General features: G+C 45.0%; 1 protein-coding gene across 1 annotated transcript in view; it reads left to right on the top strand.

Moving 5' to 3' along the window:
• Positions 1-20,745, top strand: part of LOC126926643 (homeobox protein abdominal-B) — a 95,818-nt gene that overhangs the window by 33,233 nt on the left and 41,840 nt on the right. The window contains exons 4-5 of the mRNA XM_050743081.1: positions 4,774-4,839; positions 20,047-20,217. Of these exons, the coding sequence (XP_050599038.1) occupies positions 4,774-4,839; positions 20,047-20,217 (237 nt within the window). The remainder of the gene's footprint in view (positions 1-4,773; positions 4,840-20,046; positions 20,218-20,745) is intronic.

Below are 20,745 nucleotides of genomic sequence, written 5' to 3' on the forward strand. Positions count from 1 at the left end.
GTCGACCTACGTGTGTACGCGCGAGCGTGGAGCCGCTTCCTCCGTTAAAATACGCGTCGTGTTGCGGATAAGACGAGATTTTGGTAGGCTGGCTCCGGTCATCGAGAACCCGATTCAGCGGTCGTCGGCTGATTTTTCTTTTTCGCAATGGCCTCGAGTCGAGCAACTCAATCCGTAACGATGCGTTTGTTTCTCTTCGCGGGGCTGATATCGCGATTATTCCGCGAATCGTTCTCCGTTCTTCGCTCTGTTTCTTACTCCACGCACCTTCCGGCTTGCTTAAGAAATTACCGGCTTCTCAATTGGTTTGTTCAACGAGTTATCGAGACGTTTAAGGCTGCCGATGTTTGATCAACGACGGAGGATAGGTGTGCAAACGTTTGTTTAGCGAAAGGTACGTCGAAAGATCTCACGTTAGAACGGCAGAAGTGCGAAAGAAGGTAATAAAGGAGAGCTGCTAGTTTCTGGAAAATTCATGGCGGATTTGTCGGAGTATAGACGATCCAAAGTTCGCGCTCGACGATTCGTTAGATCGTCGATGCTCTTGGAAACGAGATTGCGGAACGCGGCTGTCCGCCGGTTCACGACCGCACACGTAGCAAAATCCTCGTCCCTGGTGTTTCCATACTTTTATCACCGACGGCCTCTCGGATTTTTCGAATATTCCATCAACGTACGGAAGTCGTATATTACGAGCCGAGAATGTACGCGCTGCGAAGGCTGCCGAGCGTGCCTCGCATGCTACCGATTACTTTTTTCTTTGCTCTTTCGTCCTACCCCGAGTAAACGAGCTACCCAAAGAAATTCTCGCTTCGCGGCGCCCTTCCTACCGGCGAAGCCCTCCATTCCCATTCCTCCCTCCGCCCAACCGGATCCTTCCTTTCCTTTCTCGATTTTCGTCTACCTGAATTTTAATGCCAAATCGCTCTTCTTTTTGAGTTTCCTCCCCCGTTCCTTCCTTCCTTCCTTTTTCTCTTTCCATTTCTTTGGCGAATTCGCGGCACGAGCAAACATGGCCAACCCTCGGCTCGATCTCTCACCCGCGATATTCTTAAATCGTACGCCTGCGTTTCTAGGCTTCTGTATCTTTGAACGAGCAGACAATCCATCCTTAAGCGTTACCCTTAATCTTTAATAAATCTATCTTTGATTGCTGCGTTACCGTGTTAATTAATTAGACGCAAGCATAGTAGTAACTTTCTTTGCTTCTTATCGTTCAGTAAGCACGACTGTAAAAGTTTGATACTACCTATCGAGATGAACTTAGCTATAGATGAAACTAATAAAAAGAACAGTTTATTGCATTTATGCATTTCTGAGTATATAAGATTACAGTTTCGACAGAGCAAACAAACGGATCTTTGCTACCGAAGATCTATTTTTGTGCGGTTACTCGATCTCCAGTGATTAAGCTTCTCGCCAGAATCAACTAATCGATAAATTGAAGCCTTCGATCGACTAGACTTTGCGGAATTGGTGAAAGAGTCGAAACGAATTTCTTTCGCAGAATTGGTTTCGGATGGACTCCGAGGTCGTCCTGCAAATTGCTTCGCTTATAATTAGCCAAAATGTTTTGCTCCTTTTATGTCCGGTCGATGGTTATCGTCGCTGCGGGAAGCAAACGAGGAAATGGAAAATTAGACGATGTTTTCGTTCGAGACGCCTCTTTCGTCTCCCCCGTCGAATCTACAGGGTAGATTCCTAACTCTGACTAATCTGGACGGCAAAGGGGTTGCAGAGTGAAAGTAAACTGAAAGGGGGGGAATCGATATCGAGGAAAAGACGCCGGGCACCGCCTACCGTCTCGATGAAATGACGTTCGACCGATGAAGTCGCGCGGAAACCTGATTACTTCCGAGATCACCTGTTAAGAATCAGGTGAAATTCCGCTTTTTCGAGCGTGCTCGAAAAATTCGGTTTACTTTATTTCCGAATTGCGCTTTAAATTTATTCCGGCCATAATTTTCTTTCTAACTTTAAAGAATAATCGTAAAAAACTAGCGGTCGTGAAATTCATGAAATATGTTTTTTAACGAAAGTAACATTATGATCTTCTTGGAAGCCAAGGTTTAAGAATCCGGTTTATAAACATTTCTTTCGCAGCTTCTAAAGAATCAATCGTATCGTCTCTTTTGTAATTCCGAAAATATTAATCGCCATATATTTCCCTCCTGCATTTGGCGAAAACTTGCACGGTAACAAGAATATTCCATTGGAAGAAATAAATTGCAGTCTTTGTTATCGCAATTGATCTAAACGATGTTGCGTTCTTCGGACAATCGAATAACTTTGCACGTGACAAAAGAATTATTTTTAAAAGTCAATATTATTTGGGAATACAAACTTTTGATTAAAAATATGACGATTTCAGTTCCTCTTACTACTTTTTATCGTTTCCAAATTTTTCATTAATAATACTTTAACGATTTACCGTTTCGTCGATAAATATTCTGCCAACCGTGGTCCATCGTAGGACAAAAATCTTGAAGAGGAATGCCATCGAGTCGTTCCGTCGGCATCGAACAAGAGGACGTCTCGGTACCGGCGGTAAAATTTCCCTGAACGCAGGATCCGTTTCGAATATCCCCTTCGAAGGCCAAATGAACAATCGAAACGGGGCCCAGTGTCCGTCCAATTTTTTTTTCTCCGCAGAAGGTCTTCTTCCGTCAATACTCCAATTTTTTCCAAACGTCGGATATCAGCCGGGACTAACGAAGATCCAAGGCCGTGTCGTAACGATCTCCTTTGATTTTTTTTTCCCTTTCGTGCCCCGGCACGTATTTCGTGTCCTAAGAAACGAGGTCTGCTCAGTTTTCGTCTCGTCGCCACGATGAGCTGACGCGATCGCGAATCCACCCACGCAAGAAGCAAGAGACAGTTTCGCGTCTTCGATCTCTGTAAGTCATCCGACGGACTCAGTGCCACGCCATTTTACTTTCTTCGTGCTTGGTGCGCTCATAGCGATGGCGACTCGGTCGAAGGTAACTTTTATTAGCTGAATATTTTGCAAGCTGAATATTTTATCGTGTTCTCTAAATCGATCTTCTTATCGAAACATTTTTTTCAATCGACGATCTATGCTTGTCATCAGCTGCGAGTTAGTCGTTTTATTTTTAACGTGTAACGAAAAACAAGGAATCGTTATCTCAGACAGCTAGAATATATTATTCAACTAGTTTTTATCCCTCCGCTTAACTTTTACGCGATACGCCGGCTATCTAAAATTTCTCGCGCTGCTCGATCGAGTTGGAACATGGTTTTAAAGAAACCATGATTAAGGAGAATTAAGACAACGACTATATTGCTTCACCCTCGTTAGTTTTATGCGAACTTTCTCCTCAAAGCATCGATATACAGCACCAAGTAAAAATAAATCCAGGATAGCAATTGGTCCACTTGAAATTGCTTTTGTCTCCGTGTAAAGTAATTTCTTAATAAAGTTTACGAGAATTTTTCTGATAACAACTTACTGTTCTCAAAGTACGTAAAAAAGAACGTAATTTACTCTTCTCAAGTGCATAAAAACTTAAGCGATTGATTTACTTTAAGTTTATTCCGTGATTAACCACGTACAAATAAATACAATCCGTCGTTTATGGTTACGCGAAACCTGCCCCGTTTGTTTCTTCCATTGGAATCAATTCTCGATCGTTATTTCTTTTTTTTCCTAACGTAACAATCTGTACTAATTCGAGGTGAATTATTCGCTGGCTATTTTCGTTCCGATTCAAAGGGCCTTCGTTATTTTCTTGATTTATCGCTCGAGAACGTCCGTTTCTAGTTCAAGGCTCGGAATAGACCGTGGTCCGCCGTAATCCGGCGATCGGCGAGCAGCCAGACAGCATTGCGCGGCCGCTCGTTGATAACATTACGGCAGAAGTTAACTTGGACGTTGCCCGGTTACATCGCGGTCGCTCGTGAAAATGTTTGCGTACGTTTGCCGAACCACGGTTTACGATGTGTCGTCGCTCATCGCGTAACGCCCGTTAGCTCGGTATCGCTGATAAACCCGCTTAACTGAACGCGAATATGTCGCGTTATAGAGGGAACATTATGTCCGCGTTAACAGCGGCTGCGCAATGTGTCGCTGGTTGCATTAATCTCTTATCGACCCGTCTCTTTCTGGCAAATCTCGTCAGTTTGCACCGCCAACTTTGTCTTAACGATTCTTGATTAACAGCGATGACGCGTATTGGTATGAAAGTTAAGAAAATACAGTGACTACACAATGTATTATATAGCGATACACCATCGTGTTTATTATAGCATTTGTATACTAATTAGTCAGATCCAAGCGTAGTAAATTTCGTATCGCTTTAATAGCTATTTTATATTCGCCGCTGTTACATCCTGTCAGGTGTAAAATATTCAACTACTGTGCATAACTTATATTTGATAACCCAATCGATCGAATAATTCCAGATTTAGTGGATAATTTCAAGTTTATCGAAGAATCGAATCTTGGATTTTGTTACGAATATATCTACGTCGAATGTTCGTTAAATATTCGTATCGCGAGCGTTGTATGGCTTGATAATTATGTATAGGGTTATGGTCACGGTGTATGCGTATTTTAACCAACTGTCGCTTCGAATCCAAACACCCAAATGCATATATTAAGAATCTGTACGTCGAATCTTGTTCCTGTTCTTCTTCGGTACAGCGGTTTATCGCAACTTGCACGCACTGTAACCATAGCCTTGGATAAGGGATTAAGAAAAATGTCCATTAACGCGGTGAAAAATCTAATCGTTGGTCACTTGTGCGGCGCAGGTTTCCCCATGTGGCGAAGAAGAGTTATCGCTGTTCGTTCACCGCCTCACCTACGGCACATCAAAGGTGAGTGTGTACGATAAAGAATAATTTATAACTGGCGCGGAAGAAGGATACTTAATTGCAACGGAACCAGTCGAATACGAATCGCGTGTCTGGTAACGAACTTGGTTTAACGCTAACGAGTGAAAAACGCATCTCTCTTGGAAGTACGAAGCAGATCGCCGTTTGACAAAACGTCTGCTATACGATGTAACTTTTCCATTCCCGATCGAGGGATAAATTGAGAGTATTAAAACGAACGTCGATCGAAATCTGGATTATGCTGATCACGCACGGCGAATTCTGTTATCTGTCGCAGATCGGTTCGCGCGTTTCGTCGCGTGTCATTCGTTAAACGCAAATTTGTCGACGTTGTTCGCCGTAAATCTGTTTCGACGTAAACGCACTGCTTGGTCGACTCGTGCATTACGTCGTCCGACATGATTAATACGCGTATCGTAAAATTCTAGCGGCGTGCTCGCGCGACGACAACGTTCGAGGCTGCCTCCGTTTCGCCTCTTCCGACGGTCTAGAATCTCACCAAGAGCGAATAGAAGCACAGGATTAACCGGGCTGAGCGTAATTTACTGCTCGAGCTTTCCTCGTCCAACTAGCGCGCTATTGGAAAAGAATTACAATCGCAAGAGTATGTTTATAGTGGTAAATTGTTGGAATATCGATGGAGGATCGAAACAATTTTCCGGAAGAATGAATGGGTTGCACTCGGAAGTCTTAGACGGCAGTAACTTCGACGCATTAAATGCGCCGGCTATTTTCTGGTGCACCGGTTAACTAGATTTTGTACCTCGCGAGTAAAACCGGCAAAATGTTTGGAAAGTATCGTATCGTGCGCAATTTACTCGAACACGCATCCGGCGAAAGTTATGCAGGGAAAGAATACATAGGACGCGAGTCTCGTCCAAATCGATGCTTCCCGGTGATTATAGTAATCTAGGAAACGAAGATGCAAGCTTGCGTGCAACGAAGCTTCTTCTAACGTTGGAAAATTCCTTCGAGGAATCGCCCGACGCTGAAAGCCTTTCCTCGATCGAAACGAAAATGAAATTAAACGTTGAAACGTTTGAATTAAAATTCTAGATTTCATCGATAAAGAGTTCTCCGTTTCGTAATCGTAAGAAGGCTTTGCCGTCGTTATTCTTATCGAGTAAAAAGATATATAAATGTTGTATCAAGTTCGGGCAGATGCGAGAATATGCTTGCGGGGTAAATTTGGGAGAGACGCCACAGGCAAAAAGTCGACACACTTGTAATATCTTGTGATGAGAGAAAGAGCGTTGGATATATCGCGTCTTGTTATAACCCTGCATGTGTGCCTGGGAAAACAAGTTAGTGGCTGCTGGGCTGTCGCTGCGCGTGTCGCCTGTGGAGCATTAAGGTGTACGAAAAATTACGTTAAAATGTTATATCGATGATACGTTAATTCTTATAAGCGCAATGGAAACAGGATAAAGTACGTGCCTATCTACTTTATAGTTTAACGTGGTTTCTAATTAATTAGTAAACGCAGAATAGAATATAAGAAAGAGAAACTAGTATATATAGCGCGGAGAAGACGCCACTTTACTAACGTGTCATTTTTAAACATTTTGCTTGTTTTTGCGCAACGAAAGCACAGGAACTCTCTCTGTTTTTTCGTAGTTATACGAGTGTGTTCTTATAATAAAAAGATAAATCGTTTTTAATTAATACGAGACCAAATGTGTTATTAGCTGGTAACCAAAAATGATGGCGTCTCTCGAAGAAACTCGCGGCGTTCCTGTTATTGTTTCTCGGCGGTTCGCGTTTATTAAAGTTGCATTTTACTAGCCGTAACTAACGACAGATATTAACGGAATTTTCACACGTAGCTGTTTCGATGCCGCCGTGACATTTACGCTTCCAACTGTTAATTCGTCTAATACATGCCTTCTCTCACTTTCCTCGTTTCGTTCTTTCATCTTTCAAGGAGGTTTCAGTTTACGTTCTCAGCATCACGAAGTAATCTTCAAATTTCGTCACGCGTTCGCGTCGGATAATTTCGAATCTTCGATCGAGCGATGAATATTCACAAGTACGACTTAATTTAAAGTTGAAGCTACTTCAAGAGCGCTGCTCGATCGTTGGCTTGTAAAAATATGGATTGAGATTTTGCGGCAAGAATATAAAAAAAGAGAGGGAAAGTCGTACAGGCGTTTCGTTTTTAAACATTTATACAGATTCGAAGGAGGACTCTTCCCCTCCGAGGTCGAAGGAGTGGAACAAACAGGTCCGCGAAATTGAACACATGTGCCTACCCGTAAATTTGCAGGGACACACCTTCAAGGGTTTAGGGCTTCAAATAAGGGCTGCTGGAATATGGTATTAGTCAGTGCGTTATATTCTCCGCCGGCGTCAGGTTGTGTCACGCGTGCCGGGATTTCGTGCTTCTGCGTGTGTGTCCGCTCGTACTCGAGGATCTGGATTTCTATCTGTGACGATGCGATCGAACAAACTCCTGTGACATTCTCAAATCGTACATCTTGACTTGAAGATACAACGAGCGAGCTAACGATGTCCAACGATGAAAAACGCGACTGCGAAGGTAACAAGAACGTTACGTATTATCGTTGATCGACAAAAATCGGTAACGGTGATCTTGAGCTCGTACGACTAAAGTCTTTTTACTCTCATCCCATTTGTTATTCGACTTCTTATCGTGGAAATCTCGACCGTAAACTTGCGTTTAAGTAAAGTAAACTATACATCGAGCAAAGTCTAATAATTTGAAGTTGCAATGAAATTTATACGAGGGACAGTTTTTGGAAATCTATTTCACGCGTACTTTTCTTTATCGGCAATCGTCCATATCGAAAGACGAAACGAGCAAAGTTAAGAGTCGAAACTATATTTCGTGCAACGTTTCGCAAACTATAGAATACATACACTAGTTACAAAAAGTATTTTCCGCGAAAATGATAAAAAATGGAAAAACGAAGGTGCGTGGAAATACTTTCTGCAAGCACCGTTGATCTATTTTTTCAAACTCACTCGAGATCGCTGTACGAATCGGCGAACAAGAAAAAGAACGTCGATACTATGGATAAACTTTTGTTTATCCTTAAATCATCGCGACCTGCACGTACGTGGTAATATCATCGAGGTAGTTGGAAAGTATCGTGATAAGCTGACGTGGTTTATTTATAGCCAGTCGTATCTTCTTCCCTTGATGCCAGATTCATTAAATTAATCCGAGGCCCTCCGGCGCTATGACGCATCGTCGTATTATCCGCGTCACAAAAGCACGCGCGTCTTAAAGAATCCTGCGAGTTACTCGCGTCGCAAGGAAATTGTTTCCCATAAATGCATCGTTATCCATCGTTGTCGACAGTGCAATTATCCAGACTCATCCGAGATGGAGTAGATAACGCGAAGTTAATAATAATAAAAAAGGAAAGATTCGCGCAATCTGCATGTTTATTCCGAAGCTGGGTTCCAGGTTCGTGGACTCGGATGGATCGCGATGCGATTGCAAAACCACCGATTTGTTGCATGCGTTGCATCGTAAAACCGAGCAGAAAAAATCCACTGGCCGCTGCCTTGCGATATTTACGAGCTAACGCGCGCGCGATTGTATAAAATCCCGGTTTCGCGTACGCTGCAAATTACATTTTTTTTCCACTCGCCGACGGAATACCGTGTATTGTCTGGCTTTCGAAGAACTGTTACCGTAACCCTTCTTTCTCGTCTGCTGCTCCGAGTTTTCGGTATTTTTTTAAATGGAAGGTTAGAAAGGTAACTGGGCTCGTATGCTTATATAGCGTTTGTAAGCTGTACGATATTAAGATTCGACGTGTTATCTTTGTTACACGCGCTGCAAAATATTTCACGGGTCTTCTTTATTCTTACGCGTTATTCGTGAATTAAAATGCACATCTCGTTTATCGTCCAGTTCGCGTAACATTCCGCCATCCGAAGCTTGGCAAATAGATTTGCTCGTTATCAGCACAGATTTCCACGGTTCGCGAGCAGAGAAATCGGAAGGAGAGCCGAGTTACGTGGCGCGGCGTAGACAGGATTTGCAGGTTTTCGCGTGCGTACACGCATAAGGAAAAGAAGAGAGAATGTCAAGAATCGCCAACCGTTATTTACGGTCGCGTGCGCGTGCGAGAGACGTTCGTTTTATAAGGCGATAAAGACGAAACTCGAGGTGCGTTGTCGCCGCGTGAGAAAAGGATATATCTATATAACGTCGTTGAAAGTAGTCTGGAACGTGCGAGCTCTCGATGGTTGCTCTTAAGCTGGAATTTCTTATTAATAGACTGCGAATGCGTTTATACGAATTCGTAGTTTTATGATCATAATTGAAAGAAATGAAATCTAAGCAGAGATTCGTTTCGCCTACTCGGTATTATTTGGACTGTGTTATACGAAGACTATAGGGGGATAAACGCAGTAAATAATTTTAATATCCAATACGATCGTACTAAGGAACTCTATCAAAATTGTCTTTTTATTTGATTTCAGAATCGAATTTGCATTTTTTCCATCCTATTACATATTTGAGAAACGATCGGAATATTCTTCGAAATTTCGGTCAAATCATTTTAATCATAATCCGATCGAAGCTTTATTCCACTTTTAGAAGTGCTTCCGTTTGCTCGCGACCCGTACTCGCGCGATACGTACGCTAACAGCGCATTCATCGCGGGTATTCGAGCGTGTCTCCGCGACGGTCGTCGCCACGGTCTCGCGCTGTCCCACGAGACGGCTATCATAAAGCCATTAACTTTATTATACCGAGTCATTAACTTAAATATTACGACTCACGTGTCGCAGAGTTTCGGCCCAGCTGATTTATCGCAGCAAGGATTTCATGACGTAACGGAACGGCGCGGGCTCTCTCCAATCGCGTAAAACGTTCACCTGGAGCGAAACATTCTTCGCGGATGGAAAGGAATCTCGATAAAACGAGGAGACCAGCGTGTCAAGGAAACTCGCAATACGTGCCCAAATGTGATTTGTATCTTTTTTTTCAAATAGCGTCACGCTTTATGTCCGTGGCTTGTTTCGTTTTGTTACTTCAAACGATTCTTTTTATTAAATGGTTTGACATTATGAGCGGAATTTAATCGAAGGATTTATTTTACTTAATGTTTATAGTCTTCGGCTCGTTTATCGTTGATTAATGGTGTCTTTCTAACTGCACGTTCCACCATCCTGTGTTCTATTCAAACCACCATATTATACTTAGCCTAAGTGGTTTTCTGACTGGTCGTTTATTCTATAAATCTCAACCCTCGTCGTGATTCGATCTTCCTTCGTATCGTCCTCTGCATGAATAACGTCGTTTTACGATACATTTCGCGGATATTTTTCCATCCTACCTATTACCAGCGAACTTGCTATTAAACGAGATTAAGTCTTCTCATCCACCGTCGTCTCTCGAACTTTTTCTTGCCACATTTGTTCGATTCCGTTCTGTCATCGTTGCCAATCTTTCTACTTGTTCGTTGCAATACGTTCGTCGCTCGGAGACAAAGATCGGGCATAGTTTTCTTCGAGAGAGGCAAGGAGCCGTGTGCAAAGTAGGTACAGCGTGGCCACGTTTCACAAAAACGATATATCAAAGGAGAAACGAAGCGAAATGGACGATGCCGGTCGGAGAGAGCCGTGGAATCGGACGAAGGTCATGGCGAGGGTCGAGGAGGAACGACTAACAGAAAGGGTTCGGACCTGGCGCAGCGAGATTTTATATGAGTTTCGGGATTTGAAATGAGAATTTACGGGCGAGTGAGGAACATTGTTTCAAATAAGATGTCTCGACCTGTGCGGCGTCTATTCACCACGGAGGTAGCTCGCAGCTCGAGCGGAAAGGATGGCTTCTCCAAAAGTAGAGGAGGATACGACGAGAAGTTGCGAGGAAAGACGAGTCGGAGGAAGGAAGGCGAGAGTTAACAAAGTGTAATGAAACGTTGCTAAAGATCGGAGAGGAGGGAATAAGCGCACCGGTGAGATTGAGACAGTTGAAGCCACCAAGGACGAGGGAAGACTTGGATGCAGGAAGAAAAAGAAGGCGAACGAAATGAACAGGAAGACGAACGGAGAAGAATATCGCGATGGTTTTGCTCGTCCAAAGGATTCTTTTTCGATTCGTGGTTATGCGGCCTCATAAACGTATGATAGAGATTAAAGACGAAATAAGACCGAGAAAAGAGCTTGCTCGGTCGAAAGAAGCGAGGATGAAAGACGAAGAGGATCGAGAGGGAAGAGGCAGACGAGGAGTTCGACTCGTTTACCACGAGCAAGGGAGAATACGGCTCGAGAGTAGAATCTGGAGGGGATTCCGAGAGGGAGAAAGAAGAAAAAATGGTGGTTCAGGGTAGAGGGAGAGAGAGAGAGAGAGAGAGAGAGAGATCTAGGGGGAGAACACGCTGGTGAGAACGAAAAGAGACGAGGGAATGGAAGAGCGGAGTAAACCGACAGAGTAAGCTTCTCGGTAGGAGGGTTCTACTTCGATTCACGACTGTGTGAGCCTATAAGTATGTAAATGGGGAATATTATTTCGATGCGTGTGAGTGCTCTCCAAGTTGAGGCACGAAAGAACACGGTCTGCCAGGGAAAGAGAGGAAGAGAGATCGGCCGATTGCACGCGCATGCGCCTCAACATCTTTATGAACTCGTTATTATAGCAAGCAGCGGATAATCAAAGAGCGGTTCCTACGCACGGTCGCTGCTCGTTGTTAGAGGCATCTTCTCGTTTCTTCGTCCCTGTTTCCTCTTTCTTCGTCCTATCTATCGATTCTTCCTTGCTTCAACGGCGAACTCAGTTACATATCGTAGGCATTTCTAATTTTCAGACTCCTTCGTCGGTACAAAGTTTGCGAAACTTTAAATAAATATAGCTCGGAATCTGTCGGTCTCGAACTACGTAACTGAATATTCGCGGTATGCTTCTGACACCAGTACGATCCAATCGCCGACTAAATTCCCTAGTCCGAGTAAAGCTCGCGCGTTCAAGAAACTGCCAAACTCTTGTCTCGCGTTTAACAGCAAGATGGCGGACAAACATTAAGGGGGCCCTTAACGAGGAAAGTTTTCATTACGCGAACCGTTTGAAATTAAGACGATCCGCCTTGTTTCGCCGTAGTTTCTTGCGTCTTCTTGGTTCGCCCCTCTGCTCCCCTCGGTTTGCAACCTTTCGCCCTGTTAACCACTACCCCTTCGTTTCCACATAGCACGTCTCGCGAGGCAACGTGGTCGTCGGTTGATGCTTCTGCGGCGGCGTTCGTGGAAGCGGTCGCCATGTTCCCGCGCGAGGTCGCGCGAAGGTAGGAGGGTGTTGGATGCTGACGGAATTCCATTTCAAAGCAAAAAGGTCCCACGCGGGGAAACGTGCGACCAGCGTTGTTGGTATTCCGTATGTCGTGTATTCGAAATACCACGGGGTGTCGTTGCTACATACACGCCAACACCCCGCCACGTCGGCCATGCATTTTTCAAGCGAACGTCGCCCACTTGGTTTCGCATCAGATACAAACCGCCTCTGGATAGATACGATCTTATTAAGGGGAGAATTTCTAGCTGCGAACGGTCGACACCAGTTCCGAACTTAAAATAAATATTTTCATTCATCGAAATGCAGGCTTGAACGAAGACTCGAGATGCTGTTTGTGAGAGAATACTCTCGTTTTTAAAGTAGGGAGAGCTCGTTTCGAACATCTTTCGAGGAAAAGTCATTTCTCAAGTTGTCTGCTCTATTCTCGCTCGTATAGACCGACGAATATTAAACAAACCACTGCTCCGCTATTTGTTATTCTACCGTTACCCTTCAACCCACTTTCGATCTATTCCTACCGCCGTCTTATCTACGACTTTACGGTCATCCCTTGGACGACGACGGTGGTATCCATTTATCGAGTGGAGGCTCGGCGAGTTGCAGTTAAATAGCGGTAAAAAAACGAGCAGCTGTGCTTAAACAACGACGTTTCCTCGAAGCGGTACAATCTCCAGCCAAGCGAACGCATTTTAAAGTCAGCTTGCAGGCTTTCTTCCCTTCGAAACGGTTAGGAAACGACGCGGATAGTCTGTAGCGTTGCTCCGACGGCGTGTTCCGGGGGATACGGTGGAGCGGGGGTTGCAGCTCTCTATTGATCCGTCGGAGGAACGTTCCCGAGGGGTGGAGCTCCACTGGCCGTAGGGTTGTTTCAGCCCTTCTACGAAAGCAGCCAGCCGATTGGCCGAGCCGGGGGAAACATGGCCGTCGGATGTACGTACCGGAAACGTGACCGCCTCGCCACGCTCTCGTTTGACCGCTTTCCTTCGGCTTTTCTTCGTCGTTCCTCCTTGTTCGCGCAAGAACCATGCCCTTAGGCCGCTCTGCCGCGAAACTGGCCGACCGAGCAAACCCCTGCTCGTCCTCTCTTCCCCCTTTCGGGTTTTTGCGAAATTTATTACAGCGATATATTCGCATCCATTAGATAGCTCGGTTCCTGCGCCTGCATTCTGCTCACCCTTGCCTCCCGCTTTCTCTCTACCTCGCTGCCTTTTTTTCGCCTGTCTTCTTCTTCTTCTGTCTCGACTCGTGTAATCAATTACCCTCTCGTGGATTCGGATCGTACGGTTTTTCTACCAGCTACGTGCGTTCAATGTTCTCCTCGAGATGAGTGGCATTCTAACTCGATTCGCCGAGGACGCGAGAGAAAAAATTCGCAAGTTGTAATGTGATATTTGTCTGCCATAAGAATTTGTCATATATTGTTAGGATATGAAATATGGGCGATTAAAGTCCAGACGCTCGGAGTTGTGAATGTAACACTTTCTTACGTGATCTGAACGTATTTTTCTTTTACGTATCCTTCCTGTCCAGCGTCAAACATTCTCTTCGAACAAAAGCGTCGTACTATCACAAGGATAGAGCGCGAGGCATTGCAACGATTATCATAATTCAAATATTAATTTATCTCAGGAAGATATATCGTTTATTTTATCAAGTTTCTTCACCAGGGTTGTTTGAATTATTTTCCTATTTTTGATACCTTTTCTTCCAAGTATTAGATACTCGATTGTCTTATTTGTTCGTTACTACGTGAAAGATTAACGGTGTCTCGCGATATGTAACGAACTTGGTTATTCTGTGTAAAATCGAATTTTAAGATTATCGACCCGTTCAATCGAACTTCTGCAGTTCGTGAATTCGTCGTTGGACGAAACATCGAACGAAAGTTCTGCGGCTGTTAACGAGCAACTGATCCGACCCGGTGAATCGTCCGCATAATTTCTGGCGGTTAAGCGTGTCCGCGGCACGGCAGGCACGCCATGCAATCGGAACTAATGGCGAAAGCATTAGCGACGAATTGTCAGAGATATACACAGACGATATAACGTTGAGAGACCATAAACTGGTCGTAGAGTCTTCTCGTTGCGTACTTACGTACGTGTGCACGATGTCGTTCGTACAACGGTTTCGTGCACGACTGTATCCGTGCACGTCGAATATTCGTGAACACCTGTGCACGCGTCTTATCTACTTTACAAGTTGTCACGGATTACATCGTCGTGAAGGTGTTTAACGCTTTCCCTGCGAATAACGCGTAATTTAGGATGCGACGTGCCGTTCGTTGTCTCGACATAATTAAACGCTACGTTGAAACTCTGGAAACGGTGATGAAAGTGCTAGAAAATGTGGATTCTTTTAGAATACGTAAAACAGAATTTAAAAATCGTTGGCTGTAAGTGTACGATAGGAAAGTAAGCGAACATTTTGATCGTATTTGCCGAAACATACCTATTGGAGGAATTTCCGTTAAAATTGCTGGCAAAGATCGTGATAAATGGACAAACGAAGTAGTCTATAGGCAAAATGTTGTCCAAAAGTCGCAGAATGATAAGCGTTTAATTCGCTTTAATTATTCGATGGAATTCAGTCGTCTTGTTTGCCGTGGAGGCCGTAAAAGGGTGAAGGGGTCGAGGATCCTGGAGGTTGCTCAGACAGCAGAAGGAAGGAGAAACTCGGAGGTTGAGATGCTTTAGCCTTTGGGGGCCGCGGTCGATACTGCGTCTCTGCGAGGAAAGCAGTGTTGCCAACTGGCTTGCCTGGAATTTGCACTTTCTTACCAAGCTACGTTACTCGCCACGTCTATCCTTTCTCAAACTGTATAAAAAATGCGTTCGACCAAACACCAAGATATATTTCGTATTCTGTAATTTTTCCAAATTTTATCTGATAAAGATTCGCATTGGAAAACGCGGATATCTCGTTAACGTTACCTCCAAAATTGCCAGATGGTAGAAAATTAGAGCGCCGTGTAAATCATTCGTGACATTACTACAATAGCGATCGTTCAGGGTCGATTTTAGATAAGCAGCGCATTTTATAACGTCTCGAGAGTGGTGTTCGTTCGAGGTCGGCCGCAGAAAAAACCGCATCGTGACAAATCCAAGGCTAAACATAGTTTCGACAAAGGTAAACAGTCGTAAGGGTTGAGCTTTTCCCTGTGACGTTTTTTGCATAACCTCGAGACGACGAAAGTGAAAACGCATTAGTCGGGCTTTTACGAGGTGATCGTGGCCCTGTTCGCGTTCAAACGGCCTGTTTCGACCGGAACACAAGAATATGCGGATTATGACTTTCCGAAATATCCCGGTCGACATTGAGCGAGTTTAGGGTGCGAATGACCCTTCAGCGGGGGTTGTAAAGCGATCCTTTCGTTTCACTCGTCGTTGGAATCTTGCATTTCGTAGCCAACAGCGATTATACGATACTTTTGAACGATACGATGGTTTATAATGGAAGACGATGCGATTGATTAAAGAATACAGCGAGCATAAAGCAAGCAGAGAATGGGGGACGACGATGTGTTTCCTAAACATTTCGAATATCAGGAAACGAGAGAATCTTACGGTGGGAGCACGTGCTCTAGCTCGTTCACTCTCAATTTCAATGTGTTTTTATTGCGCCTCTTAAATTCACATTTATGAGCTCTTATGTTCTCCCTGCTTCTCTGGTCTGCAACAGCATGCCAGGAGTGGACCGAGTCGCGAACACCGTCTAGCGTATCCTCGTGTACCGAACACGAATCAGTCGGCGTCGATTTAAACAGCCGATAATCGCGACGAATAACCTCGACGGTAAACATAAATATCGTAACGCGCTAAGAACAAACTCCTGTCGACCTTTTCCGTGACTCGTAACATCGAATTGACACCTATTGACCATTGATCCATTAAATGGCCATTGATGCATCGTCAACGTCCATCTCCAGCTCATTTTCAATTGCCTGGAGCGTCTTGCGCACACGTAGACACTGTCGTTTCGACGCAACGATGAGAATGTTTTCGAAACGTAGTAGACGTTTCTAGTATACCATGAAATATATTTAGTCTAGATACATTTTAATTCCATGCTTTTGGCTGTTTCACATTTTCGAGGGATTTACGTAAAACGTTTGGCTGTTTCGGTATACGAAGAGATTAGCGATGGCTTTCTTGGGTACGTGCCCGGTATTCTCGCCAGGTATACCGTGGTTTTATGATTTCCTTCCTAAGGTTGTAAATTTATCAAATCCATAGCCTCGAACTTTGTATTTGAACGGTTGCTTTGACGAACGATGATCAACGATAAATCCTGACTTTACAAACCTGCCGAGTGCCATTATTTAAACGCGGTGGCCGTCTATTTAAGCCTAACCGTCCACAGATTACACTGCTATAAAATAATAAACATAAAACACGCGGCGGATCGACGTAAAAGCGAGTAGGCCACTTCTCGCGCACAATTAAGCGGTCAATTTTTTATCGTTCTCTGCCGTTTGTTTCTTTCAAACGCGACAAAAAAGAAGGCTGTCTACTCGATTTGCATATACATATCTTTATCGAGTCCCTGAGAGTCTTTAAATAGCACACAGTTTAAATTGTACCAAGCTCGTAACGTATTGAATTATTTATAACAGCGAACGATTGAATTTTACCTTAATTTCTTGAAAGAAGACAACGTGTATTGGGTTTCTCGTAATCGTTCGATGTTGCGCTATCCATATAAAAAATACAAACGAGATGGATATTGAGATTTAATAGTCGCTATTATAGACTGACGATCTTTAGGCAAATTTATTCTCTTTGTTAATACGATTGAAGAAGTATCGCTAAATATCATAACGGGGAGGTATTTTTACAATGAGGACGCTCCTGTTGCAGAATGGAGTATTCGTGGTTTATGTTTTCCAAAGTCCGAAGCAGGGAATTTTCTTGATAATGACGTTATTCGACGAAAACATTATCGCTATCGTGTTCTCGCTTTTCTTCTTGATAACGGTAACAGATCCTCGTAGTTAATAATTTCGTTGAATAGAAGCCTTGTCGGAGAGCGAAGCAGGCGATCGAAAATAAACGAGCGGCCATCATGCGACTGGAGTAGCAGGGAACCTATTAAGATATCGTGGGTTGGACCTGAAATCTCGACACAGCCAGGGCGAGCCAATCGCTGGAATTAACATTAAAATCCGCACACGGTCCGTGCCAGTGATTCTTTCGAAATTCCTCTTCGCAGAGAGCCCCGTTTTCCTTTTCAACCGTGTTAATTGTACGCCGGTCTGGGAAGGGCAACGAATATATTTGACATTTTTATCGTTTGGCCGATAGCCTCGATACGAACGAGGAGTGTTCCTGTATGCTATCGTTAGAAAGATACAAGTTGTCGAACATTCTCCGATGTTCTCTTCTTTTACGAATATCGGAGGAGAATGCGAGACCAACGAGGGAAATTCTACTTTATATTCTAAAAGGAAAAGATCAAATTCAATGCAAATCGAAAAATCAAATGCAAATTCTTGGAATCACGAATTTGGGGATGAAAGTTAGATGATCCACAAAATTGAACGTCTGGTTCTCCTAAAATTATTAGAGCGCCAAATAGATAGAACGAATTTGTTTAATTTGAGAGAAGAACTCTCGTTTCTTATCGATCACTATGTATTGGCAGCTTTTGCCGCCACTATAAGGCTATATATAAAAAAATTAAGAATTCGGCGATGAGAGTTAAGTAACTGACGAAAGCGCGTGTATTATGCCAGGAATAAGAACAATACACGTATCCAGGATAAACGCTGACATTCCATGTGCTTTGCGGACCGTTTATGCCCGTTCGAAGCGTTCCGCAAACGGCCTCGGATATTTTTACGAGCAACGCGGAGGCATCGGAGAACGGGTGGCGCGTTCGCGGTCCGATTCGCCACGATACCGATGATGATTACGATGCCCGTGACGATGAAGAAGATGACGATGATGATAGAGATAATGAGCGGTCTCTGGGAGCCGGCATCGCGGCGAGAAAGCGCCAAAGCACCGCCAATTTCGACCGCTAAACGTTTCCGAGAGACAAGCGAGTTCAATCAATGGCGAGAGAGCCTTTGTTTCGCATTTGCGGCCTCCAGGCTGGGTAATAGGCAACGAAATAAAAGCGACTAGTGACTCAATCAAGCGACGTTCTACGCTGCGACTCGCGCACTGGCCGCTCGTTTCCCTTCGCAATTAGTTCGATTCTCGAGATCTTCCGTCCTCGCGATCGTGGAGGTGGATTGGAAGTCTCTCGTTTTCCGAGAAATCCTGGCAAATGCGTTCTCCATCTTGGTAAAAGGTTGGCAAACTCTTGGCAACGTTCGGCAGGTATCGCGATAAAGGTTAATCTTGGAAGATTCGAAAAACCTTGCTTCCCAGATAAGTAGTTATCTTAATCGTAATTATAAATTAATTACCAAAGAAACGTGTAACTGATAAAACGAAATGAAAATTGAGATCGACTATGGAAAATCACGGCAATTGATCGTGGTTCGATATTTTCTCTTCGGCATTAACATAGAGAACAGAAACGTTAATAACGCGAGTCTCGGTAAATAGGATATAAAACTTTTAGTAAGATTATACGAGAAAGCGAAAGGGAAAGGGAGAGAGGGAGAAAGGTGAAGGGCTCGGTTAGTATCGCCAGAAGGGAAAGAGACGGGCTAGGGGTTAGTGGAGGCCGAGGTGATCTGTCATCGACGGTCGCCGGCATTTTACAAAGTACCTACGAGGCCTGGCCACGTTGGCCGCAGGTGCTACACAGAAGGCAGTCCGCAGGTAGATACGGTGGCTGCCTGATTGGCCTGCTTCGACCGTGTTCCATCCTACGGTTTTGCGACGCTAGCGTGTGCGAGGCAAAGAGAGGCGGTCGTTATTACGTGTCGCTCGCAACAAATCCGCTCTCGGCCTGTGTTCTGTCGGCTTGGCGAGAGATCCGACCGTCGCGAGACGCGGCGACCAGCGAGAGAAAGCGAGAGGAAAATAGAGGAGAAAGGGAGATAGAAAAGGCCGGTACAGTCGAAGCATAGTAGTAGATCCCGTTGGCCGCGGTACCTACCGGCGATCTGGCCTGGGCTGCACGCATAGTGTAGACCTGCCAAGCTTTGGCAGCGAGCTAACTCGTTCGCCTGGCTCGCCTCGCGTGTATTTCCGTTCCGTTACGTTCGCCAATGCGTGTATAGAGCTGTAACGTCTGTTCGCTTCGCTACTCGCCGCCGCGCCGGCAGCCGCAGTCGGAACTCAACCAACGCGATGCATCGCCAGATTCGCTAACGTCAGGTTCGCGCGTTTTCATCGCTCTTCGCCTCGATTCCAGTCTCGCGGCTCTTCGTCTTGTTCGCTTTTCTTATCGCGAATCGACGCCACGTGTGCATACGACGCCACTTTGTGCTTCGTCCTGCTTGGTTCGGCGAACGATCATTCGCGGCACATGGGTCGTTGCTTCGCGAGTTGCACGTTTCACGAGTATACGGTCCGTATAGACGATCTATACGATCTATACGATCCTTAGATCAAGCAGCGACAGCGAGGGCCGCGGTTCGCGAACCTCGATCGTGCCAGCGTATCGCGTTACAGTGAGTGCAACGCGGAAAGCGCTACCGGCCCGACCACCGCCTAGGTTATCGCGTGTAAAAAGTTGAACACGAGTGTCCGAGTATAATCGGTAGGAAGGGGAGGAAGAAACGATGAAAGGAAGCGTTTCTCTCGGGATTGGATCGTGATTCGAGGCTGGTTCTTCTGCTTTGGAGCGCGGCGAACGAGAGAGAAAGAGAAAGAGAAAGAGAAAGAGAAAGAGAGAGAAAGAGAGAGAGAGAGAGAAGCATCGGTGGACGAGCAAAGTCGAGGAACGAGCGGCACTGTCCGATGTGTTTGGCCGGCGGCCACGTTACGAATCGCTTGAACGTGCATTGGATGTTTCAGCAGCTGGAAAACGAGACGGCATGGACTAGCCGCTCGGGCCGTGGAAACCCTTGGAAGGGAAAAGGGCAGCGGCATCCCCTCCCTCGGCCCTGCAACCGTCGCGACGCTCGACGACGCTGCACCGTCGTCGCTTCGCAACCATCTCATCGCCCTTGTCGTTTCAGCCGGAAGGTGAGTCGATTTCTCATTTCGTTTCACCTTGTTTCTTCTCGATCGTATCGCGAGAATTACAGGGATCTACGTGATACGCTTTTCTCTTCCGTTGCTCGACATTCTTAAAGGCGTGCATCACGCGTTTTTACTCTTTCACGACTCGAATTACGCGAGCTATCGCTTTCTCCTCGAGCCGGGCATTACCGATTCTATCCTTCTTAAAGTCACGAAAATAATTGAACTGCTCGAGAGAAGCAGAGTCGTAGGTACGTAGGAAAATAGCTTGGAATCTTTGTCGAATTTTTCGACTGTCTAAACGGAACCCCTATAACCATCATAATCCCATCGAAACGCGAGATTTATCTCCTTGGAGGGCAAAGTACGCATCCGGAAGCTTCGAGCGATTCGTTTTTCCCGCGACAGCGCAGCGTTAAGAAAAAGAAATCCCACGTCACGTTTCTAGAAGGCGGTCGTCGTAATCCGAAGATTAACGGTCGGACACGTCCGCGTCGTCGATGTCGTGGCGTCTTTTCTTCGTCCATCCTC

The sequence above is a fragment of the Bombus affinis genome, chromosome 18 (assembly GCF_024516045.1).
Source record: "Bombus affinis isolate iyBomAffi1 chromosome 18, iyBomAffi1.2, whole genome shotgun sequence".
Lineage (NCBI taxonomy): Eukaryota > Metazoa > Arthropoda > Insecta > Hymenoptera > Apidae > Bombus > Bombus affinis.